A 25,039-nucleotide genomic window follows, 5' to 3' on the forward strand; every position below is an offset into this window, starting at 1 on the left:
TTATTTCTTTTAAGTAGACAAGCCAATGATTTCTAGTCAGTTTAAGACTTGAGCACCAGTGCAGCTGTCACCACAGTCCAGTTTTTAGAACATTTCAGTCATCCCTGCAGGATTCCTTGCCATCGCGCCCCAGCCCCCGGAGCTGCTGGCCTGCTTTCTCTCTTTCTCTCTCCATACACTTGTCTCTTCTGAACATTTCATGAAAGCGAAATCATGTAAGATGCATCCTTCGGCTTCTTTCACTTACAGTTGACCCGTGTGGTGGCACGTCTCTCTCTTTTTACTGCAGAACAGTACCCGTTTGTGTGGTCAGAAGGGCAGTCAGTCCAGGGACCAGTTGCTGAACTTTTGTATTGTGTTCCGTTTTTGACTTTTGTGAGTAATACTGCCATGAGCGTTGACGTGCAGATCTTTATGTGGACGTATGTTTCTCTTTCTCTAGGGTAGATTGCTAGAAGTAGAGTTATTGAACCTCACGGTGAGCTTATATTCAATCGGATAACTGCCAAGCTTCCCCCAGCAGCTTTGCCCGCTCACCCTCCCACCAGCTGTGCTGGCGAGGATTCCAGTTTCTCCACAGCCTTGCTAACACTTGTTATTATCTGTCTGTCTTTGCACAGCTGTGCCGATGGGTATGAAGTGGTATCTCATTGTGTTTATGACTTGCATTTCCCTGATGACTAATGATGTTCACACAGTTACTGGCCATTCTCACAATTTCTTTGGTGAATGTCTGTTCAGATCTTCTCTTCACTTAAAAAGATGATTGTTTGTTTTATTATTGAGTTATATACGTCCTTTATATATTCTAGATACAAGTTTGTTATTGTATGTACGATTGGCAAATAATTTGCAACCTGTCTGGGACTTATCTTTTCGTTTTCATAGGGCATCTTCCGAAGCACAAAAGTTTTAAATTTAATGAAGTCAAATTTATATCCGTTGGGAGGAGGGTATAGCTCAAGTGGTAGAGCACATGCTTAGCATGCACAAGGTCTTCGGTTCAATCCCCAGTACCTCCTCTAGACATAAATAAATAAACCTAGTTATCTTCCCCTGCCCCCAAAATAATAATAATTAATTAATTAAAAAATTTTTTATCCTTTTTTTAGTATAGATTGTGCTTTTGGTGTCTAAGAACTCTTTGCCTAATTAAAGGTCATGAAGATTTTCTTCTGTCTTTTCTTTGAGAAATGTTATAGTTCTAGCATACATTTCTTTTTTTTGCAGTTTTTTTGCAGTGCCGTTTTATACTTCTTTTCCTATATTCAAAAATGTTTTCTTTGATGCTGCTGTGATAGGCCTTGTTTTGTGAATTTAGTTTTTAAGTTTTTATTGATAGTTTATAGAAACACTGCTGGTTATTATATGGATTTTTTTTTAATCTTGTCTCCTTGTGGAATTCTTTAATTAAGCTAGTAAGGGTGTATGTGTGTATTTATAATTTTCTAGCAGGGAAGGGTATATATAGCTCAGTGGTAGAGCGTGTGCTTATACATGAGGTCCTGGGTTCAATCTCCAAGTACCTCCATTAAAAAGTTTTTTTAAAATGCATAAACCTAATTACCTACCCCCACCACCAAAAAAAAAAAAAAGGAAACAAATTTAAATTGAAATTTTTGTCTACATTTTGAAAAAGACAGCTTTACTTCTTCCTTTTCATTCTGGTTGCCTTTACTTTCTCTTACCTGATTTCACTGCTAGAACCTCCAGTACAGTGATGAATAGACGAGGTAAGAGGAGATGCCTTCTTCCGACTTGAGGTCTAACACATCACATCTCCCAGCAGTCAGCGTGGGGATCGCTGTAGGCTACTGTAGATGCACTTTATCAGTTTGAGCTTTTATCATGAAAAGATACTGGATTTTGTCAGATGCTTTTTCTGTGTCTGTGAGACGACTGTGTGGTTTTTATCCCTTATTCTGTTAATATGGTGTATTACACTGATTTTCAGACACTGATCAACCTTGTGTTCCTGAGCTGGAACCCACTGGATCATGTTGTGTAATCACGTCTTCAAGCTGCTGGACCCAGCTTGCTAATTTGTGCTGAGAATCACTGTCTGTATTAATGAGGGATATTGAACACAATTTTCTTTGTCTGGCTTTGATGTTAGTGTTATTATGTGCTCATAAATGTGGACAGAGCTAGGTTCCTCTCTAGTCTCTCCTGACGGTGCATGAAGCCTTCAGACTGCCCAGAACATGTGGGGTCTTATCAGCACCAACTGAGGCAGTTTCTGGATGTCCCCGTTCAGTTTCTGGCTAGTCTTCTTAGTTGTTGTTTGTCCCATCTGTATCTCAGCCTGGATGGAGCTGGCTCCAAAATTGGCCTTCCCTTTGTCTGCCCAGGAGCAGTCAGCCCCTCGGCAGGAAGCTGCTAGTTTTTCAACTGTCCCCCTCCTGGTACCCAGCAGCCCACCGACTCCCACTGTTCTGACCCAAGGCCCAGAAGTGTTTCTTAAATGAGCGCTTCTGGGTCTCGGGTGTGCCTTTAGCCTAGTCCCAGAGTTGCTTTTGACAATTTTGTCCCATTTTATTGTTTTCTGGGGAGAGGATTTGCTAGGCTCTTCACTCCATGATTCTGGAAGTCACGCATCTGGTGTTCAGTTTTGTTTTGTTTTGTTTTTTTTAATGGTGGTAAAATGCACATCACCAAAAATGTCCATTTTAAAGTGAACAATTCAGTGCTGTTAATACATTCACGTTGTCACTATCTAGTCCCAAAACTTTCATCATCTCAGACAGAAATTCTGTACCCAACAGACAGTTACTAGTTCTGCCCTCCTGCCCAGCCTGTAGTCACCTCTGCTCCACTTTCTGTCTCTCTGCATGTGCCTGTTCTAAGTACCTCATCCAACGGGAAACATCTGTTTGTCTTTTTGTGACTGGCTGGTTTCACTAAGCATAATGTCCTCAAGGTTCATCCATGTGTTGCCGTGTGGCCAAATTTCATTCCTTTTGATGGGTGAATGATGATCCGTCGTGTGGATGGGTCACGTTCTGTTTATCGTTTCTTCTACTGTTGGACACTTGGGTTGTTTCCACCTTTTAGCTGTTGTGAGCAGTGCTGCCATGAACAGTCATGTGCTAGTAACTATTTGAGTGCCTGCTTTCAATTATTTGGGTTATTTACCCAAAGAATGGAGTTGCTGGGTCCTCCACTAATTCTATTTTTAACTTTTTGAGAAACTGCTGGAGTGGTTTCCACAGTGGCTGCACCATTTTATGTTCCCAGTGTTAAATAAAGCACAAGGGTTCCAGTTTCTCCAATCCTTGTTTTCTGTTTGTTTTTTTAAATAACAGTCATCCTAACAAGTATGAAATGGTAGCTCATTATTGTGGTTTTGATTTGCATTTCCCTAGTTACTGGTGATGTTGAGCATCTTTTCATGTGCTTGTGGACCAGTTGTGCATCTTCTTTGGAGAAATGTCCATCCAAGTCTTCTGCCCACCTGTGCTTTTATCTTTTCATACTCTTGATGGTATCTTTTGATGAAGTCCAGTTTATCTGTTTTTTTCTTTTGTTACCTGTGCTTTTGGTGTCATATCCAAGAAATCTTTACCCAAACCAATGTCAGGAAGATTTTTTTCTCTATATTTTCGTTTTCTTCTAAGAGTTTTGTAGGTTAGCTCTTAAATTTAGGTCAGTGATCCATTTTAGTTCATTTTTATATATGGATTGACGTAAGGGCCCCATTTCAACTTCTCGGTGTCTGATTTTAAAGCATGGAGTTTATCATTTGAGTCCTTGACTGAAAAGAAGGAGCAGCCTCCGAGAGTGTAGACATGTGGACTCCAGATACCAAAACGATCAGGGACGGGCTTGTTCCTGAACAGGTGTTCAGAACACCCGTTCATGATGCCCAGGTGTCCCTGGCCTCTGACGCTCGCCCACCATGTCATGAATCATTGCTGCTGCTCGGGAGAGGTGTGGGGTCGCCAGCCTGAGAGGGAGCGGCGCTGCCCCTGCAGTCTCCGCCCAGGACAGGCTTGAACTAGGGCACGTCGGGCCGGCCCGGCCTGGGGAACATAGCCCGTGGTTTTCTTTGCAGTCGCCTATGACTTTCTGGCCACAGAAGACGTAAACAAGGACAGGATCCAAGACATTCTCTTTCTTTATAAAAACATCAACAGCAGCAACAATTTCAGCCAGTCCTGTGCTGATGAAGGTAATTTTGTTTTTATTTGAAAAAGGAAGAACTCCTTGGTGGAGGAGGAATCCTCACCTTCTGGCAATGTTTGGGGGAAGCAGTTGGTGGGATTTCTGGAAACTACCATCACCCCCCCCCAGGACTAGAAAGTGACCAGGAGGCAGGCTCTGGTCCCCACGCCCTGCTTCCCTGTGTGGTTGCTAACCCTGCGGGGTCAGCACTAGGACCCCCGGGATGAAGGGTGGCAGGGCTGCACGCACAGCCCCACAGAGCCGGGTCTCTCCCTCCAGGCTTTTCCTCCCCCTGCACCTTTGTGGCCGCTGTGTCGGGGGCCAATGGCACCATACTGTGGGAGAGGCCCGCAGCCCAGGACAGGGCCCTCGTGGAGTGCGCCGTCCCCCAGCCCAGGGACAGCGGGGCGTCTTCTGCCTGCGTCCTGCTCGGCAGACTGGGCTCTTTCCTCGCGGTGGACTTGTTCACAGGTAGGCTGTCCTCCCTGTAGCCACCCTGGGCCTCCACACACAGGAGGCTCCGGGAGGCTCAGCCAGGCTCTCCAATGGTGCAGCTAGAGAGGAAGGAAGGCTGAGGGGGCCAGGGAGGAATACCCCGTGAGGAGTCCCACGTGGCACATAGGCCACCGTCACCTCCAGTTTCAGTCTTACCCACGGTGGGAGCGGTGAGGAGGGGCTGGTGGAGGCACCTCCTGTGGGAGGGGGTCTGGGCCGGTTGTGCTCCAGCCCTGAGGCCGTGCGGCTTTGGGCCTTAACCTGACAGGCCCTCACGCTTTTCCAAGGCCCTAAGGAATTCTGTGCCTTGATGCTGGATTTTTCCCTTGTAAGTTGTGATTTTAAGGATATGGAGGAAAATAAAGAGCAAGCTGGAAATATTTTAGGAAGAGTCAGTCTAAAAGCGGGTGTGGACCAGGTTGTATCTGGGTAAGACGTAGTCACATCAGAATCTGCAGTCCCTGAGTCCAGCCACCTTCATTCTCCTCCTGTGTGTGGGGCAGAGGGTCCACCTGTGACGCTGGTGGGCGGTGGCGAGGCCAGGCCTGGTCCGTCCATGGGGGAGGATCCACTTTGGTCCTAAGACATTTTAGTGCCAAACACTGGAAAACACACAACAAGAAAGGGGGTGCTGTGCAGGCCCCAGACGTGATGCTGCCGACATGTGGCTGTGGGCGCCAGCCTGTCTTCACACACGCGTTTGTATTGCAGCACCAGCGCACATGACACACTTGAGTGTGAGGCTGTCGTGGAAGGGGTTGGAGCTGACACTCGGTGGCCCTGTGCTTGGTTGTAGGGGAAACCCTGTGGAACCATCCCAGCCACTTTGGAGGGAGTGTGTCCGTCCTGAGTCCTCTGCTGCAGGTGCCTGACATTGATGCCGACGGGGCCCCAGACCTGCTGGTCCTCACCCGGGAAGAGAGGCAGGTACGGCCTCCTCTACTGTGCACTCCCCTGGCGGAATTAGGGTCTGACCACCTGTCAGGGGCCTTGACCTGGGTGCTCGGGCGCCTGCCAACCCAGCACGCTGGGGTGGCTCTGTCCTGTCGGGCACTTCCAGATGCAGCTCTGAGGACCTTGAGGGCCACCCCATGTCTCCCAGGTGGCTGAGCACAGACATCAGACATGCTTAAATCAAAGCAGTCTTTCCTCGTACTGGGAGAACCTTGACCCTCTTCTCTTTGTGCTGCAGATTAGTGGCTACATCTATTCAGGCAGCACCGGGCAGCAGGTTGGCCACCCCGGCAGCCTGGGTGTGGATGGTGCCAGCGGATCCGTCCTCCACGTCACCAGGGCGGGCGCTCACTACGTCCTCCTCCCCTGCGGTACGTGTTGTCTGCTGCTCCCAGGACCGCCTCCCTCATGGGCCCTGCTGATCTCAGATCAGCTCCGGACCCTGAGAGGATACAGGTTGTGAGGGCTGTGGGCTCCTGCTGTTGTTCCAGGCTCGTGTCTTGGGGACAGAGTTGCTGGGCACCTGCGGTGACTTGAGTTCTTCTATGTGTTGATAGCAAACTCACTCTGTGGCTGCTCGGTGAAGGGCCTCTATGAGAAGGTGACTGGGAGGGCCAGCACACTCAGGAGGGACCCCTTCTGGGAGGACATGCTCAACGCCACCTCTCACAGGCTGCATCCACACAGGTGGGTGGGGTCCCCAGGTGGGCCCAGGGCCTTGTGTTGGGTGTCGTGAGGTCATCCTGGGCTCAGGCTCGGGAAACCAGCCAGCAGAAACCAGATCAAGACCAGGGAGAAGACAGGTCCCCCCCTGGGTTCACTGGTCCCTGCCTCTGGTGAGGGTCTTGTTTTAAAGTCTCACATGAGAGAAGAAACGGGGGGCTGAGCCCAGAGGTGGTGTTTGGAGGGTCCCACCTCCCACCCCCAGTCTGAGTCCCGTCCTTCCTGCCTGTGTAGCTCTGGAGCCGTCCGCTACCTGATGCACGTGCCAGGGAAAGCAGGCAAGGACCTGCTTCTTGTGAGTTCAGAGGCCTGCGTGCTGCTGGATGGGCAGGATATGACACCTAGGTGGACCTTCAGCCCGGCCTGGGTCCTGAGGTATGGGGTCCTACTCCAGGTAGCTGGGCAACTCTGGGGATGAGGCTTGTGTGCTTCTGCAGAGGCCTCTGGCCTGTCACCTGGGGCCACTTTGCATGGGATAAAGGTGGAGGGGAGGTGGTGAGACCCCTCGCCCCCCAGTGTCAGCTTCCCACTCAGCACCCTGGTGTGGCTGGGCCACCCCAGCCCTGTCCAGGTGTGGCAAGGAAAAGACAGTGGGGTCCCTGTCCCAGTGTCTCCTGACAGAGTTCCTGTGTGGTGTGAGTCCACCGTCTGCTCTCCTTCCAGAAAACCCATCCTCGGCCACTACAAACCCGACACGCCGGCCCTGGTCATCGAGAACGGGACTGGCGCTGACAGACAGGTCTGTGGCATTCCCTCCTGAGCCTCACCTTTGCTTATAGCTGAGGAAAGTGGGTCTACGTGGCAGGCAGGGCTGTGGCCGGGAGGCTGAGCTGGGGCGAGAGGCCTGGGTGAGTCACCTTCAGGGACGTGACCCCCCATCATGGCTCTCCCTCCCCAGATCCTGCTCCTGGACCTGGGCTCAGGGGCCATCCTGTGGAGCCAGGCCCTCCCGGGCCTCCATGGGGACCCACCGGCCGCCAGCCTGCCGACCGCAGACCACCGTTCCGCCTTCTTCTTCTGGGGCCTCCAGGAGCTGGAGGATGCCAACCACACGGTACCGGTGGGAGGTGCCATGCTCAGGGGCTGGGGCGGGCAAGCTCAGGTAGCAGACTCCGTGGAGAGTGGGCAGGACAAGGTAGTCTAAGCCAACAGAAGGGGGCCTGGGCTGCAGGGGATGCCAGGGCAACCTGGGCAGAAGTGGTGGGGCACAGGGTTCCAGCTGGACAACACCTGAGAAGGGTCAGGGTCAGGTGGAGTGTGGATGGGCGGACAGTGGGTACAGAGTTGTGGGACCCCAGGTGGGGACCTGGGTGGACACAGCTTCAGGCATGGTGATTGGCAGGAGTGCCCCTCAGGACTAAGCACAGCACCCCACCTCCCGCCACAAGCCAGGGACACGTGGTTTCTCAGCCTGGTCAGCCTTACGCCTGTTGCTGCTGTCTCCCCAGGAGCCAGGGGCTGCCCTGCACCACCTGTACATGTTCCACCCCACACTGCCCGGCGTGCTGCTGGAGCTGACCAACATCTCCGCCAACATCGTCGCCTTCCAGGGTGAGTGGGGCCTCGGGGTGGACCTGGGCTCCACCCGCCACAGGCAGTCTGCCCTGGCCAGTCCTGGGACCTGACATTTATGTTCCCACAGTGGTTTTGCTAGAGCCAAGCCGCCACGCTGCCTGCATCCTCCTGACAGGCCCCACAAGCCCAGATGCGCCTGGCCGGGTCTCCATGACCAAACACAAGGTGCGGGATCTCGTACTGAGCAGTAGGGTGGTCCACCTGGCCAGGGGTGGGCCCGACAGTGACCAGGCCATCAGGGACTGGTTCTCCCGCCTGCGGTATCGGAGCGAGACCTAGATGTGCAGCGGAGGAGAAGCTCCAGCTCCTGAAATTAAACGTCCTGGGAAGTCGGCCCTCCCTCACTTGTCTGCACGCTGACTTCTGACCTGGTGACACGCCCCATGGGATCCTCATCACCCCAGGGACACACCTGGGCCTCTCCCGCCAGCACACTCAGTCCTCACTCTTGTCCCCCACTGGGGTCACACACAAGGCCCACTACCTTCCCTGTGGTCTCCCTAGGCAGAGCCCATGCCTGGAGCAGCTCACCCTTCCTCCTCCACACCTGGCCAGAGAGCCACAGCCATGGGAACAGCCCAGGCCCCATCTGCAGGAAAGTCCCCTCGCCTTCTCTGCACCATCTCTCTGGGGACATGAGCTCAGAGGGTGGTGGACCCCGAGTTCCAGCCCTCAGCCTGGGGCCTAGGAGGATGTGGTGGGTGGGGCTGCGTGGAGCTGTGCATGTCCTGTGCACCCCCTGGATACACTGGAGCTGTCTGTCCCTTGGGGTGTGGCCAGCGCCCCCCCCCCCCCCCGGTGCTTGGACGCCCCTGCAGCTGGTGTCACTTGATGTAAGACTCACCTCTGTGCCTTGTTCACTCCAGACCTGCCTGGTGCTCTGTGCGGCTCAGCCAGGCCCAGACAGAAAAAGCAGTCTGAGGACCCTGGGTGCCTCGGAAAGAAATCAGAATAAACACTGGTTTTGCACTGTCTGGAAAGCCCTGTATGTGCTGTGTCTGTTTGCTGGATCAGTGGGAAAGGCTGCAGGGGAGGTGAGCCCCCTACCTACACCTGCCTGATCAGAGACAGAGGTGTCCCACTTGGCGTCCAGGTGCATCTCAGGCTTGAGGACCCCGCCCTGCTTACCTCCAGCAAGCAAGGGACTCAGCCTATGGATGTGGGCGTGCTCCCACCTGGGACAGGCAGGGGGTCCCTCCAGCACCCCTGCATCCTTTAAGGGCTGAGCTCTGGCAGCCACTAAAGCCCAGGCAGGGGACTTAAGTGAGACCCAGGTTTGGGTAGCAAAGTGATGAGGGCCATTGTGGAGAATCTTGCAGGAATCTCCTGTGGGCATTTAATATATGCCAAGCCTGCTTCCAGAACCAAGTTCATTTCTCCATGTAAAGGCCTGGGAGGCAGTGAGGTTCAGCCTGAGGTTGAAGGGCTGGGTGCCCTCCTCCCCAAGAGTGGGTCCCTTTTGTTCCTCTGAGAGGCCAGCCAGCCCACGTGGCCTCGGATGACAGAACTGCAGGGTAGAGTCCCTGAAATTAAAATAACCTGGGGGCTTGAGCAGTGTCCCAAGGCCTTCCAGGGTCCCTCCCAACCCACAGCAGTGGACGCAGGAGCCAGCTCTGGGCAGGGACCAGCCTGCAGGTCCTGGGATGATGAGCAGGAGTTAAAGGTCGAGGCCTGGGAGACACCCTCACTGGTGCACCCTGGATTTGTAGATAAAGCAGCTGTGCCCACAGTCACTCTGGGGGCCTTGGGGGTTCTGGTTGCTGTGTTCTCTGTACCTCTGACGCCTTAGGGCACAGCTGGCCCAGGAGACACTGGGTTCAACACCAGGACAACTCCCTGGACTCAGTGTGCTTATTTCCTCCTTGTGCCACCAGAGCATGGACAGTGTCCCCTGCTGTCTCCCCCAAAGCCCAAAACGCAAGTCTGCAGCCTGAGGGCTGTGGCCCCCACCACTGCCTTTGACACATGAACTCCCCATTGTCCTTCACCACCTCCCTCACCGGTGCATGCCTCACCCACACACCATGCTTTACACGCCATGTGCACACACCACACATGTACACCCACCAACCACACACACACACACACCACAGGTACGCACACACCCACCATGATTTGGACCACAGCCGGTCAGGCTCAGACTGAGAATCCGAGGGTCTTTTATTTCTGTGCCAGGAGCGGGAGGGTGTGACCAGCCCTGAGGGAGGGGTGTCTGGCTGCACCCCCAAAGGAGCTTTCACCTATCACCCAGAGTCTCGGGGAGGGGGCCTTCTGAGCAAGGACCACTGGCATCTTTCCCCAAAAGGCTCTACTGCCCCTACTGTGAACCAGGACCGGTTGTTGGAGGGGTGACAGGGCTGGAACCATTTCTGTCCAACAGGGTGGCAAAGCTGTGGCCTCTGGGAGACCACAGAAGAGGAAGGCTGGTGCGGCCTGGTGGGAGTGGCACAACCCCCTGCACTTTCATGCCCCCTGCTGGTGACCACCAGACTGTGCCTCTTACTCTGAGTGTCAGTTCCAAAGGTGGGGCTGGGTGCCAGCAAGGAATGCCAGGCCTCTGCCAACTCAGTCCAGGGCCCCCCTGCCTTGTGGGGATCAGCCCATAGACCAGACCCTTCTGGAAGGAGGGCATGACAAGGGAAAACGAGGATCCCTGGAGATGGCATCCTCCCCCACTTCCTCCCCACAAGGCTGGGCCCTCTGGGCAAGAGGGGACCCTGTGCTGCGGGTCTCAGCAGCTGTCAGGACCCTGGGCAAGAGGAGGGTGACAAGGGCATGATGGCCACCTCCTCCCACTCAGGCCCACCTAGGTCTCCCCATCACCACCCCCAGGGCTACCGGCAGCAGCCTCAGGCTCCCCAGAGGTGGAGGTGGGAAGGAGAGCAAGGCTGGGGCTGGAATGCCGCGGCTTCCACATGAATGGGAACACCCTGTGGGCGAGAAGGGGCCTGAGCACGGGGCAGCCGTCTGCGTCCTGCCCGCCTGCCCGGGGACACCGCCTAGCTCACCGGCGCTTCGTCTCCAGGGGGACCACAGCCTCCGCCAGCAGGTCTTTGTACAGGTCCGACTTCAGGAACCTCGGGTACGAGTCCTGCAAGAGATGACATCCAGCCCTGACCCCTTCCACCTCCTGGTCTCAGCCAGCACTGCAGGGGCCTCCTCTAGGCCCAGAGCCCCTGGTGGATGGGGCCAGAGCAGCCCCCCGATACCTGCCCAGGCCAAGTCAGACTCAGGGAGACCCAGCCCCAATCCAGGCAAGAGCCTGGTGCCCAAGTGCAGAGGAGCAAACTAGGGTCCCTCCAGCTGGGGGATCCCGGAGCCGCAACAGGAAACAGGCGTCCCTGGTTCTCCGCATCCCTCGTGGAGTGAGGGCAAGGGCGCAGGGAGGAATAAAAACAGCAGCACAAGACTCAGTAAAGAGGGACAGGAGTCTCTAAGCCCAACTGCTTGTATTATAAAAAGAACAATAAACATTCATTTTAAATTGTTAACTTCAGCTGGAGGGGCAGGAATACCAGCTAGATTTAGTCGAATGTACTTTGCTTTGTAGACTGGATTTTGAAATTGTATAGATATTTTACCTAATTATGAAATAAATAAGGAATCCTCAACACGGAAAGTGAAGCTGGGCGACCAATGGGTGACGCCACCCCAACCACGTGACAGGGTGTCCGAGGGCGTTCGGAGGGATATGGATAAAAGACCAGAAAAAGAAAAAAGTAATTGATTTTCAGCAACTGAATTGTGAACTGTAATGTGCTGTTCAGCTGAGCTACTGAGTAAATCTTGAGAAAAGGCATGTGAGTAGTGTCGGCATTGTTGAAAACCCAGATTTTCAGTAGGGGAGTGGGAGAGAGACACGAGGTCAAAGAGGTTAAGGAGACTCTGTAATCCTGAATTTGAGTTACAAGTATCAGTATGAACTCCTGGTGTGTGTTTTCTTACTGTACAAGAACCATACCACAATAAAGTTGTTAGAAAAAAAAACAAACACGTACAGCCTAGAAATAAACTCACAAACTTTTGGTCAACTAATCTTTGACAAAGGAGGCAAGAATATACAATGGAGTAAAGACAGTCTCTTCAGCAAATGATGTTGGGTTAATTGGACAGCTGCATGTACATCAATGAAGTTAGCATACTCCCTCACTCCATATACAAAACTAAACTCAGAATGGCTTAGAGACTTAAACATCAGACAAGATACCATGAACCTCTTAGAAGAAAACATAGGCAAAACACTATCTGACATAAATCTTAGCAATGTTCTTCTAGGGCAATCTACCCAGGCAATAGAAATAAAAGCAAAAATAAACAAATGGGACCTAATTAAACTTATAAGCTTTTGCAGAGCAAAGGAAACTATAAGCAAAACAAAAAGATAACCTACAGAATGGGAGAAAATATTTGCAAAAGACGAGACTGACAAGGGCTTAATTTCCAGAATATATAAATAGCGCATACAACTTAATAAGAAAAAAACAAACCCAGTCCAAAAATGGGCAGAATACCTAAACAAGCAATTCTCCAATGAAGACATACAAATGGCCAATAGGCACATGAAAAAATGCTCAATATCGCTCGCTAACTATCAGAGAAATGCAAATCAAAAGTACAATGGGGTATCACCTCACATCAGTCAGAATGGGCATCATTAAAAAGCCCACGAATGATAAATGCTGGAGAGGGTGTGGAGAAAAGGGAACCCTCCTACACTGTTGGTGGGAATGTAGTTTGGTGCAGCCATTATGGAAAACAGTATGGAGATTCCTCAAAAGACTAAAAATAGACTTACCACATGATCCAGTAATCCCACTCCTGGGCATATATCTAGAGGGAACCTTAGTTTAAAAAGATATATGCGCCCCAATGTTCATAGCAGCACTATATACAATAGCCAAGACATGGAAACAACCTAAATGTCCATCGACAGATGACTGGATAAAGAAAATGTGTTACATATATATACAATGGAATACTACTCAGCCATAAAAATAATTGCCATTTGCAGCAACATGGATGGACCTGGAGATTGTCATTCTAAGTGAAGTAAGCCAGAAAGAGAAAGAAAAATACCATATGATAACACTTATAGGTGAAATCTAAAGAAAAAAGACAAACTCATTTACAAAACAGAGACAGACTCACAGACATAGAAAACAAATTTATGGTCACCAGTGGGGAAGAGGGTGGGAAGGTATAAATTGGGAGTTTGAGATTTGCAGATACTAACTAATATTTACAAAATAGATAAACAATAAATTCACATTGTATAGCACAGGGAACTATATTCAAAATCTTGTAGTAACCTATGGTGAAAAAGAATATGAAAATGAATACACATATGTTCGTGTATGACTGAAGCATTTTGCTGTACACCAGAAACTTGATACAACATTGTAAACTGACTATACTTCAATTAAAACAACAACAACAATGTATTTCTTGATTCTGTCCACTCAAAGGCCTGAAACCATGACTAGCCCCAGCATAATGAACAGGTCTGGTGTGCAGGTCAAGACTTTTGAACCCCATCCCTGAGGCAGGACCAAGTTTGCCGTGGAAATGGCTGACTCCAGGTCTGGGGCAGGATAGCCCTTTAGAAAGCAAGGAAGCACAAGGATTTCGGGGACACGTCACAGGACTCAAAAACAACCAGCCTGATATGGGGACTTCTGGACATCCTGCGGTAACAACTGAAAGGGATTCAAACCCATCAAATATGGTGAAAATGTGAGTTTATGATGGTATTAAAAACATCCCAACTTCACTGACCACCCTGGGCAGATACTAGGGTCCAACTCCTTATTTTGTAAAGTGGTAATTAAAGAAGAAATCAATCCTTGATTCTGCCTTTCCTATATGATGGTACTACTGGGCTAGCAAAGAGGGGAGGCAGCCTAAACAAATAGGCGGTGATGGGTTAAAACATCCCAAACCTTAATGAGATCATGAATCCAAGCAAGACTGCCAAGGCCGATTTCCTGAGCAGAGAACACACCAAGCACCACCTCAGAAGTAAATATTCTTGACAAAACCAAACAACAACAAAACTGAGGACAAATCTGATCAAAGAACAAGGTGCCTCTAGAAGATGCAAAAAGCAGGGAACGGATTCTCTCCCCTAGAGCCTCCAGAAGGAACCATCCCTGCTGTCACCCTGGTCTTACCTCCATGAGACCCCTGTTAGACTTCTGACCACAACCATGAGAGAAGAAATTTGTGTTGCTTGAAGCCACCAGGTCTGCTGTGTTGGTTACAGCAACAGCAGGAAACTAATTCAGGGTCAGGTGGGCAAGGCTGGACCCTGACTGGCTACTAGAAGGTTGAGTAAATACTGTTTGTGTTTCAGGTGTGATGCTGGCCTCTGCGGCCACGCTGAAGAGAGCAGGTGGTCCAGGAGGTCCGTGGAGGGACCTCTTGCGATGGCATTAATGTCCCCAGGAGGGGCCACGGGCAGGATGGACCATGAGTCTGGACAGGCCCTGAGTTGACCGTTTTTGAAGGCAGCCCGTAGGTACGTGGGGATTCGTGTTACACTACCTGTGTTCATGTCTGAACTTTTCCACAAGAACACTTTTTACAATCATAGCTGGACAAGCCCTTTAGCCCTTCAGAGCCTGAGGGGCATGAGTGCCACCTGACCCCAGCTCAAGGGGGTGATGGGGACCCAACCTTCTTCATCAGCATATAGATGTGCAGCTGGGCGTCGTCCAGCACGTGGCGGTGGGGCCGACCCAGACCCTCCAGGGTTCGCTCCATCGTCCGGCTGTCAATGTTGACCCAGCGGGCAGCGCCAGGGGCCAGGAACTGCCTGGCTTGGGGAAGGGGACCCTGGGTGGGTCTATGCTCTTCAGGCCTGCCCCCCCCCGCCCACCGGCTGGCACCCAGCCCTCAGCACTCACTGGTACACGGCATCTACCAGGGCGGGGACCTGGGCCTGCCCTCCATGGCGCAGCTCCTCACAGGCCTCCCAGAAGCTGAGGTTCTCGGCTAGGGGTCCGGGCATCAGATCAGGCACACCCAGGGCTGGTGGAAACTCAGGAGGGGTGCCCAGGCAGCAGCCTCTTTGATGGGGGGCCAGGAGCAGGGGAGGGGGGCTTCTCACCACTGAACTCTGTCTGGAGAAAGTCCATGAAATGTGCCCGTCCCACAGGGTCCTCCAAGAGCTCCCGGAAGCTGAAGGCCCACTGCTCCACCCGGAGCTTCGTGGGCACAGCCACGCTGCGGGGACGGCAGCAGAGTCAGTAGCACAAGGAAGATGGGGGGCGGCTGCACACCTGCAAGCTCCCAGCCTGCCCCGGCTCACCTGGGTGCATTCATGGCCCAGTAGGTGTCATCGTCGGTGACCCAGGGGTTGCTGGGCAGGCACCCTGACAGGAGGGGGTCGTGTGGCCCACGCTGGCTGCTGAACTTCAGGTACCTGGGGGTGGGGGATGGTGCCGGGGCCAGTGCAGGGGCTGTGGGGACGAGGCACTGGAGGCAGGGTCTGGGCTCTGGGCTGGGGGTCTCCAGCCACCACCCCCATCCCACTCACGCCTCGAGGCAGACAGAGGACTTCACCCGGGTCCTGCCCAGTGCCTTCCGACAGCACTCAATCTGGAACAGGAGACCTGTGAGGTGGAGCCTGGGCTGGGAGCCACCAGCCCACCCCCCAACTCCCACCTCCCCAGCGCCCCCACACACCCCCAGCCACCTACCTCCCGCTTATAGAAATCCACCGTCTTGGTCTGGAAAGGTCAGGGTGGGCTGCAGTTAGAAGGCAGGCCCTTCTGGGGACTGACATCCCACCCCAGGCTGCAGAGACCGGCTCAAGCCCCTGCCCCGCCTCTAATGGAGGGGTCTGACTTTCCAGGAAGCTTCTTGGGGCCTGGAGTCTGGATGTTTTGGGGAACTCACCGAGCCCTCAGATGCTCAAAGTTGCCCTGAGTTTCCCCAACTGTCACTATTTCATATTTTCAAATGTATTTAAACTGTTTTTCGAAACAACTTATATTTGAGGAATGCTGCTTGGAGGGGGTTGGGTTGCACTGGTGCCCCAGGTGTGACTCATCGTGTTCAGAGCTCAGAGCCCGGACTCCTCCTCAGGCCAGCGAAGGAGCTACCTCCGGGCCTGCACAGCCACACCAGGCAAGCCAGAGGGGAAGGCAGACAGCACCCTTGGGTCACCTGTGACTACCATCTTTTGGTCTATTGCCCAACTTCACGGCGGGAATTATAAACCTATCATCGTGAACTACAATTCTAAAGTCAGGAAAATATTTTCACAGTAAGGCACTAGGTGAATCTGTTCTTTTGGGTTCCATAGGATGTGACAGAGGGCTCTGCTGTTACAAAGTCCGGACGTATGTCATGGTCCAGTTCCCTCCATCTCCGGGACCTCTGGAGGGAGAAGGCTCATTGGCCCAGGTCCCTCTGGCACAGCCCGCGGCCCTGCTCGCCGCGCTCCAAGTCCCCTCGGGCCCTGATGCTGCCTGGCCTGGGGGGAGACCTCCCACCCCTACTCTACCCCACAGGGTCCATTGTACTTACTTGCACCCAGGGCAGCAGGTGGGAGGTGAGGCAAGAGAGGGCGAGAGTTAGCAGGGGGCTGGGAGTGGGGTCCAGGGCTAGGGGAGAGTGAGGGGAAGAGAAGCAGGAGAACTGGAGTGACTGAATCATGTGATGTTCGGATGGACAAATGGACAGGCAGCCCCAAGTAGTACCCTCGGGGTGGAGTAGGGGCAGTGGGAGAGGGGTGGAGTGAGGGGAGTTCGGGAAGGATGTAGTGAGGGAGGTGGGGGGGGTTGAGTAGGTAGAGTTGTGGGTGGAGTGGGGTGATGGAGTTGGGGGCAGTGGGGGGGCAGGAGGGGTGAAGTGGGGGCAGTCAGAGCTGAAGTGAGGGATGAAGTGGGGGCTGTGGGAGGTGAAGTGGGAGATGGAGGGGGTGCATGTGTGCAGGGGTGGGGAGTGGGCTGGGGGGTGTCCATGCAGGGTCCTCACCATCTGCACCTGTCTGGCAGTGCAGGAACCCCTCTCTGGACCTTGCTCCAGCACACTGGGGACCCCTGGCTGCAGAGGGAGATTAAATGAAGTGGGGGGCACAGCTCAGGCAGGCCACTGAGACCCCTCACCAGGGCTGTGTTTCTCCTCCATTAACCACACAAATGGAAGCCCTGTGCCCATGTCCCCCTCCAATGTGGAAACACGCTCTGACGAACTCGGCCTCCTGCTCCTCCTCTCTGCCCATCCCCCTATGGCCACTTGCCCATCCTCGAGCCCACTTTCCAATCCTTCTCCAGCCCTCACTGCTTCCTCAAGTCTCCCCACTCTTCCTCTCCTCAGCCAAGCGCATCTCTCAGCTCCCAATTGCTCACCTGCTCACTGTACCCACCTATCCTGCCACAATGTCCCCAAACACAACTGCTGGCCTGGTCTTCTCCCTCCCCGCCCCCGGCCCCCTCCACAGGGACCCCTGGCCCACTCCACCCACCTAGCCCTGTGCCCTGCATGACCCTCAGGCAGAAGAGTCAGTCATTTTCCCAGAGACAACACCCACACTTGGTGAGGTACCGCCCATGGAAGGTTCCTCTCACTTTTTTTCATGGGCACCCCCCTCACCCTCTGCTTCCATTCATGGTCTGTGACTGCTCCCCCACCCAGTGCACACGTCCCTGTCTACTGGTCTCTCCACAGACCCACACAATAGGGGAACCTCAAACCACCTACCAGGCCCACGCATCTGGGGAAGGCTTGACCTCAGGCCAGCACCCCAAAAGCTCTTGGCCTGTGACCTCAGTCCCTTGTGCTGCAGCTAAGCCCAGTCCCCACTCCCCACCCCTCACTGGCCTTCAGGTGCCCGCATTCTGTTTCCTCAGACCCAGAGAGATAATGGTATGTCCTGGTCTATGGGTAGGGGGAGCTTAGGCCTGGACTGCTGACCTCTGGGTTCTGATGAACCAAAGAACAAGAAATTTTGCCAGGATCTCAAAAGATACATCCTTCCCCAGGGTCAGAAGGCAGGTCCTGAGTGAACACCTGAGGGAGACACACTGACCCTGCAAGGACTTCTCTGCTGTCCAAGAACCACCCTCCAACAAGAGGCTCACCGGGGGCCTGTTCACCAGCCAGTACGTCTGCTCCTGGCATGCGATGACCAGCCTGTCCCCCTTCCTGCGCTGCTTAGCTGCCCTAGGGGGTAGGCAGAGTTGGGGGCACACTGTATCCGTCAGAGCACCCCCCGTGCCAGGGCCTGGGCAGGCAGCCAAGCAAGGGTGTGAAGTTTCTGGCCCCAGGGCTGTGGTGCCTGGAAAGCCGGGAGGGGCCTGCCGAGCAGGGTGGGGTCTCACCGCAGCTGCTCTCTCGCCTGCATCACCACCAGGTCCCATGTGTGGTTGATCTTCCTGTGCAACTGGTCATAGTGGGCCTGAGGGTGGTTGAAGGTCTCCAGTGGGAAACTCTTGCCTACACCCAGCTCTGGGGGGTGTACCCCCCACCTCCCCTCTGAGACCCCCTCTATAGGGTGTGTGTGCTTGTGCATCTGAATCAGCTTGGAGCCTGGGCTGTGTGCTCCACTAGTGGGGCTTGGGTTCCTCTGGCTGGACTCAGCCGGGGTGGCAGGGGAGGGGTGGTGGTATCCCACCTTTTCATGGTCAACCAGGGCCCCCTGCTTTCGGATGTTCTTCTTGGCCAGGTAGATGGCTGGAAGGACAGGGCACAGACTGCACCTGAGGCCTCACCCCTGAGGCCACCAGTCCTGGGAGTTTGTCCCTGGCTAGCCCACCCCTCCTCACTCACCATAGTCTAGCTCAGCGGCTGGCCACAGGGTGCTCATCCAGAAATAGGGCGTCTGGGTGCAGTGCAGGTACAAAGGTATCTGTGACCTTCTAGGCTTTCCCACCCAGGAGTTGTCCCTACCCTCTCAGCTCTCTTGGGAGACTGTGCTGGCTGAGGGCAGGGGATGGGGGTGGTGGGGAGGTGTGCTAATGGCCTGGAGGCTCATCTGAGCACCACCATTCCCTCCACCTGAACCGAAGCTCCACTTGATTCACTGACTCTGGGCTCGCTGCCCAGGCCCAGGATGTAGCTGCAGCCTCTGCTGAGGGGTGCAAACTGAGGGCAGGCCCCACCTGGTTCCCTGGTGTGGCCAGGCCGGGCAGGAAGGGGGCTCCATCATGAGTGAGCACACACACTGAGTTGCAGGCCCTTCTAGTCCAGGCCTTTGGCGGAGGGGGCAGTGGACCACCAGGCCTGTGGTGACATCTTGGATCCTGCTCCTGCCCCAGCTGCCCCTTCCAGGAGTCCCCACCAAGAAGTTGTCTGGTGGGAGGGTCCCACCTGCTCCCAGTTGAGCCTGACCTGGAACCTATAGGGTGTTTCATCCGGCTGGAGCAGGAGGCGACGGGGGTCTCGCAGTGGGTATAGGTAGCCATGCTGCACCAGGAGTGTGCCCAGGTGCAGGGCCTCTGGGGAGAAGTGGTGAATTCTCAACAGGGGAAACCAAGTCAGGTGCGCCCCCCTCGACGAGTCCCCTCCCTAGCTCACTGGGCTTGGCCCTAGCCCTAGGCCATCAGCACAGGGACCCCAAGGCCAGGTGTGGGGGCGGGAAGTGCAGCTGGCTGACCCCTTACCATCCTCTGCGATGCAGTACTTTTGGATCAACCACTCCACGACGTCGTTGCCTGCAGAGCAGAGACTGGGGTGTGGGGAGGCCGAGGCAAGGCGGCACCCCCTCACCTCCCCCGGCGGGGCCTCACCAGTCACTGCGTGGGGAATGACGGTGATAAGCAGGCGCTGGCTCTGCATCTTCACGCCCTGGTCGGGGTCCTGCATACTCACTACCACCCGCTCCATCTGGGCGAAGGGAATGGAAGATCTGCCACGGCCGGCCTCCCCCGCCCTCAGATCCTCATTCCCTAGAACCGGCCGGGATGCCCCAGATCAGTGTGCTCGGAGGAGATTAAGGCGCACTGATGGTGGGATTTCAGGCCGCTGCTGACCGCAGAGTGCAGGGCGGGGCGGAGGCGAGGGGCGACCCCAGCTCCGGGGTTTCCGCTGCCCCGCCCCGCTCATACAGTGCCATCGCCCCAGGCCCGCGTCCGCACTGGCGCGCTCGCGTAGCGTCCACACTCACGCGCATCCGCATCCACTGCCCTCCGGCCCCTTCCGGCCTCGAGGTCCAGGAAACGGGCAGGGGTGGGGCGGCGGGCGGGACCACCCGCACCCACCTTGCTCAGATGCGGCTTCTGCGCGCGGGGGTGCCCGCCGAGGGGCGCGGGGCCGGCAGCCATGGCAGAGGCAGGCAGGGTGGGGTTGCCCGCGCCGCTCCGCCCCGGCCGCAGCCCCGCCCCGCGCGAGTTAACCCTCAGCGGCCGCGGGGTCTGGGGACGCGTGGGCGCCATATCAGCCACACCGAGGAGGCTCCCCTCATGTCACGAGAAACCAAGGCCTGGCCCGCGGGGACTTGCCGGGGGCTTCGAGAGTGGCTTGGACCTACCATGACAGCGTGGGGGATGTGAGGGAATGGAGCTCAGCTGGAACGGGGGTGGGGGAGATGGGGTGAGAACTCAGGGAGAGGGCTCCAGGAGGGGAGGATCTCAGGGGAGGGGACTGGTGGGGAAGGTGGGCTGGGAAAGGGGACAACGGTTTAGGGTCGACTGTAACCCCTTCGCCATACCCACCTCATGTGGGCGCACATCCTGGATGCAGGCGAACAGCGGTGCAGGAGCTGCGGGGTCTGGGCGAGGGGTCTCACTGCCCTAGGAGTGTGTCCCTGAGATTGTGACACCGAGCATGACCTGTGTGGGTGCTACCAGGTTGATGTAACACTGGGTGGCTGCACAGTTGTGCTGGGTGGGGGTCCTTCAGGCTTGGGGCAGGCAGCTCACTTCCCCTTAGCTGCACAGAGGCCTGGGGTGGGCAGGCAGTTGGGGATCACAACACTTGCCCCTCAAGATTTGTGGGTAGCCTCTGGGCTCAGGGCCCAGCCTGGCCACCCACACCCCCGTTGGTTGGGACCATTTTTAAGTGGTGCAGATAGGTCTATTTCTGCTTCTTGGAGATAGATTGCCCCTCCTTCCCTACCCCTTCCCGGGATGCTGGGGGCAGGGCAGAATGTTGGAATTGGCCTTTGGCCAGAGCCTCAGATATAGGATCTGAATCCATTTTCATTGCTGGCAAAGCCAGGTCCAGCATGAGGTGGGGCAGGGGTACTGGAGGGGGCTCCTACCCCTCCAGGGAACCATCCTCCCTTAGAGTCCAGTGACATCCTCTCACCCAGCCCCACCCACACGGGTGGCATCAGGCTGGCCTCAGGCCTGGCTGTCCTCTCTGGTTGGGTGGGTGTCTGGAGAGGTCGAAAGCCACCAGAGGCCAGAGCTGGCCTCATCTTGGGGCACATAGCTTCCCTGACAAACTCCCCCAACCCCAGGGAAGGAGCAGCAGAATGCAAAGGGCCTGGGCTTCCGCTGGGGAGACTTGCCTTGGAAAGATTGTGGACAGGTGGGGCTCCAAAGGGGATAGTGCCCCTGGGAGTCCAAGTGCCCCTACTACCCACAGCCTGCTGGCCTCCTTCTCAGATAGGGGCTCCTTTGGGCAAGGGCAGATCTGATCCTTGGGTGTTCTCAGAAATGGGGGGGCAAGAGGTGTAAGGAAGCAGGAGGATTCTGGCTGGTGTTCCCCCTCCCCCTCCACGCTGACCCAGCTGTCCCCAGCCTCAAGTCCAGCTCACCCCTTCCCCTGCTCCACTGATCCCCATCTACCTGCCCCAGGGTCTGTTTAGGCATCGAGACCAGTAGCCCCTCTGTGCTCCCCTCTCAGCACTCCACCACCCTGTTCTGTTTTGGATCAGTGTCCTTTTCTCCCCAAAGACAGGGGCTTCCGGAATGGTCTGGGTCCCCAAAGCATATAAAGACTCCCCACCCTCTGCCACACTCATGCAGCCCAGCCAGTAAACACTTGAATAATGGCTGTGTGTCTCCAGATTGCTCCTCACTGCTGAGGGGACCCCCGGCCCCTGTATATGTGGACACTGGCCCCTCTGTGCTAATGACTGTGAACCTCTGGGGTGCGGGGCCAGAAGGCTGTGCAGACACCCATAAAACACTTCCCCACCCTCTATGGTCCCCCAAGGCTGGGCAGACTCCAGGAGTACCCACTGCCCAGACAGAAGCTCCAGCCGAGGTGGGAGTCGTGGAGGGTGGAGGGTGGGGGACTGCTGGGCCCCAGGTGCGGCCTTCACTGCCTGCAGGTAATGAGAGCCTGGGGACTAGGAGGGTGGAGAACACACCTGCTCCACTAGGCGCCCCCAGCCCCACCCGCCCCGCCCAGAGGGCTTCCCCGGAGACTCCCCAGACTCCTGGCGGCGCCGTGGGGGTGGGGCAGCGCTGACGGTCAGAGCGGGGTTCAGGGAGGCTGGGACCGTGACCGCGGTCGTGTGCGTCCGTGCCAGCGGCAGCTGTGCGGGGGCCGGGTGCGCCTGCGGCGGGGACAACCGGGTGCCGGCGCCGTGCGGGCGACACGCGCGTCTCTACGGGGCTGCGCGGGGTCCGCGGAGCGGCTGGGGGCGCGCGGCGCGGGCGCGGCGCTGGGCGCGGGGGGCGCTCCCGGCCGGGATGAGCTCACCGCAGTCGCGCCGGGGCTGAGCGCCGAGCCGGGCGGCGGCGGGGCGGGCGGAGGCTCCTCGGCGGCTCGGCGGCGGGGCCGGGCCGCGGGCCACCATGCTGGGCCTGGACGCGTGTGAGCTGGGGGCGCAGCTGCTGGAGCTGCTGCGACTGGCGCTGTGCGCCCGAGGTGAGCGGGCCCGGTTGGGGACAGGGTGGCCACGTGGGCGGGGGGCTCGGGCGGGGACTCAGCCCAGGGCGGGGGCCGGCTTCTCCCCTGCGGAAACTTTGGGGGCGCTCGTGGGGACCTCGCGGCGCCATCCCCTGGCCGGGCTCTAGCAGGGTTGGGGGGCTTCGTCCAGACTAGACACTCGTGGGGCTAGGAGCCAAGAGTGGGTGGGTCTGTTTGTGAAGCCAGGGTGGCAGGGGGACCCTCTTCCCTTGGGAACCTGCCCCTTAGGTCCCCTCTCCCTTGGGTGGGGCTGGGGTTCCTTCAGGAAGGGTGTGGATCTCTGGAAAGACTGGAGCACAGTGAGCAGGGACTTAGAAAGACCCGGCCCCAAGGCACCATGGGAACCAACTCCTAGGACTGTGGGAAAGGCTCAGAAAGACCCCTGAACCCAGGCACTGTGGGAAGGGACTCTAGGAGCCTGGAGGCACCTGGGGATGTGGCCCCAGAACATAAGCTGAGGGGTTTAGAGAGAACCACTCCTAGCCTTCAGGAACGCTGTGGGGAGGAATCCCTAGGACTGTGGGAAGGCATTCAGAGAACCTAGTCCCCAAGCAGGGTGCTGGGGATCCAGAGGCATCCAGTAGCATGCTAGAAAAATGGGAAGAGGCTTTGGGGCACTGGGGACCCTAGAGGGTAGTGAAAGGCAGGGCCTCTGCTCTAGGAAAGACCTTGGAGGTCATCACTCTGTAGTGGTGGCCCCTACTCCTCTGGGCTGTCCCCTATTTGGAGTCTTCCTTCAGCTTTGGCCTCAGAGTCAGGGAGGGGCCCTGGATGAATGGCCGGACCAGAAGGCAGCTGGTGCCTCCAGGGGTCGCCTGGCTCCATCTCTTGGGAGGCTCAGTCCCCTGAAGAGGTTGGGTGTGGGTGCTGCCTCTGCATCTTCCCAGAGCACTCACCAGCTTCCTCTTAAGATCTTTTGGGCAGTGGGAGGTACAGCTGGCCAGATGGCAAGCTCCAGTAAAGGCCACGGTCAGCTGGCAGCAGCTGCTCACATACCCTCCCGACCCCAGTCCTCCTGACCGACAAGGAGGTGGGGCAGCTGCCACCAGATGAGGCACTGGATGAGGCTGTGCCGGAGTACCGGGCCCCGGGGAGGAAGAGTCTCCTGGAGATCCAGCAGCTGGACCCAGACGACGAGAGCCTGGTCAAGTACAAGCAGGCGCTGCTGGGGCCTCTGCCGCCTGTTGTGGGTATGCACACACCCAGGGCCTGGAAGGGGACAGGTGGGGACAGGTGCCCCTGTAGACTTCTGGTTTCTCTTCAGACCCCAGCCTGCCCAATGTCCAGGTGACCAGGCTTACACTGATGTCTGAGCAGGCTCCAGGGCCCATCATCATGGACCTAACAGGTAATTTCCAGGATGCCCGGTACACCGTGAGCCCCAGGCAGGGACCTCATGGGTAACCCCCTTTTGCAAAGTACAAACTGATTTTGGGGGTAGAGACTTGGGCTTATCAGTTTGGACCGCTTAGTATCCCCGTGCTCAATCCCAAGTTCCCAGACTGTAGCCCTCACAGGTACAGCCCTCCGTGGGGGTTCCTGGGGTAGGGTCTCAGCCATCACAGGAGTTCATACTTAGCTGCACTTTCCCTAACAGGGGAGTTGGCTGCGCTGAAAAACCAGGTGTTTGTCCTGAAGGAGGGTGTTGATTACAAAGTGAAGATTACCTTCAAGGTGAGGGAGCTGTTGTGGGGAACACCAGCCAGCCACAGGCCTAGCCCCCAGAGGCTCCCCTTAACACCCTCTGTCCCTCAGGTCAACAAGGAGATTGTCAGTGGCCTCAAGTGTCTGCATCACACCTACCGCCGGGGCCTGCGCGGTGAGGGGGGTGTAGGGGGGCAGCCTGGGGGGACTTGGGGGTGGGGACCAGTGGGGCAGAGGGCAGCCCCTAACACCCTCGCCCTCTCTCAGTGGACAAAGCTGTCTACATGGTGGGCAGTTACGGCCCGAGCGCCCAGGAGTATGAGTTCGTGACTCCGGTGGAGGAGGCACCCCGGGGCGCCCTGGTGCGGGGCGCCTACGTGGTCACGTCCTTCATCACCGATGACGACAGGACCCCTCACCTGTCCTGGGAGTGGGGCCTCCACATCCGGCAGGACTGGGAGAACTGAGTGCCCCCTGCCTGGGTGCTGACTTCCCATTTGGAGTCCTGGCTTCCCCCGCCTCTGTCAGTTGCTGCAAGGGACCCCTGAGCATTCCCCAGCCCCCTGTGACCAGCCCCACCAAGCCCTCTGTCCTATCCCGGGATGCCCCCTCCCCAGGCTTGGCACTGTGCCCTAAACAGTCCTATTAAATGTCGCTCTGTCTCAGTGCCCTC

The 25,039-nt window shown here is 56.1% G+C and overlaps 3 protein-coding genes across 19 annotated transcripts in view; 2 read left to right on the top strand and 1 right to left on the bottom strand.

The window, feature by feature from the left end:
• FAM234A (family with sequence similarity 234 member A) overlaps positions 1-8,885 on the top strand; it is a 28,145-nt gene extending 19,260 nt beyond the window's left edge. For all 3 annotated transcript variants that reach the window (XM_064478250.1, XM_010991094.3, XM_064478249.1), the window contains exons 6-15: positions 4,055-4,171; positions 4,444-4,635; positions 5,456-5,586; positions 5,852-5,984; positions 6,171-6,300; positions 6,571-6,711; positions 7,000-7,075; positions 7,235-7,390; positions 7,785-7,887; positions 7,979-8,885. In XM_064478250.1, coding sequence (XP_064334320.1) covers positions 4,055-4,171; positions 4,444-4,635; positions 5,456-5,586; positions 5,852-5,984; positions 6,171-6,300; positions 6,571-6,711; positions 7,000-7,075; positions 7,235-7,390; positions 7,785-7,887; positions 7,979-8,190 — 1,391 coding nt within the window. In that variant the 3' untranslated portion in view covers positions 8,191-8,885. The remainder of the gene's footprint in view (positions 1-4,054; positions 4,172-4,443; positions 4,636-5,455; positions 5,587-5,851; positions 5,985-6,170; positions 6,301-6,570; positions 6,712-6,999; positions 7,076-7,234; positions 7,391-7,784; positions 7,888-7,978) is intronic.
• Positions 8,886-10,053: 1,168 nt separating this feature from the next.
• Positions 10,054-20,210, bottom strand: RGS11 (regulator of G protein signaling 11). Of its 15 annotated transcripts, none has more exons than XM_064478245.1 (17): positions 20,118-20,210; positions 19,647-19,743; positions 19,521-19,571; positions 19,249-19,355; positions 18,688-18,739; positions 18,533-18,591; positions 18,240-18,316; positions 18,000-18,081; positions 16,894-16,962; positions 15,612-15,635; positions 15,449-15,510; positions 15,221-15,334; positions 15,020-15,135; positions 14,817-14,904; positions 14,587-14,725; positions 10,920-11,002; positions 10,054-10,841 (listed from the first exon to the last, which is right to left on the bottom strand). In XM_064478245.1, exons 1-17 carry the CDS (start codon positions 20,178-20,180, stop codon positions 10,718-10,720), a joined length of 1,407 nt encoding a protein of 468 aa, XP_064334315.1. In that variant the 5' UTR covers positions 20,181-20,210; the 3' UTR covers positions 10,054-10,717. The 15 variants fall into 15 exon arrangements, with proteins under 15 accessions (XP_064334315.1, XP_064334314.1, XP_064334313.1 ...); XM_064478244.1 differs by having other exon boundaries at positions 15,612-15,641; XM_064478243.1 differs by having other exon boundaries at positions 14,817-15,032; positions 15,612-15,641.
• Positions 20,211-22,563: 2,353 nt separating this feature from the next.
• ARHGDIG (Rho GDP dissociation inhibitor gamma) lies at positions 22,564-25,030 on the top strand. The gene is made up of 6 exons (XM_031447829.2): positions 22,564-22,680; positions 23,733-23,912; positions 23,987-24,070; positions 24,320-24,396; positions 24,478-24,541; positions 24,634-25,030. Exons 1-6 carry the CDS (start codon positions 22,608-22,610, stop codon positions 24,831-24,833), a joined length of 678 nt encoding a protein of 225 aa, XP_031303689.1. The 5' UTR covers positions 22,564-22,607; the 3' UTR covers positions 24,834-25,030.
• The last annotated feature ends 9 nt before the right edge of the window (positions 25,031-25,039 follow it).

The sequence above is a fragment of the Camelus dromedarius genome, chromosome 24, assembly GCF_036321535.1.
Source record: "Camelus dromedarius isolate mCamDro1 chromosome 24, mCamDro1.pat, whole genome shotgun sequence".
Classification (NCBI taxonomy): Eukaryota; Metazoa; Chordata; class Mammalia; order Artiodactyla; family Camelidae; genus Camelus; species Camelus dromedarius.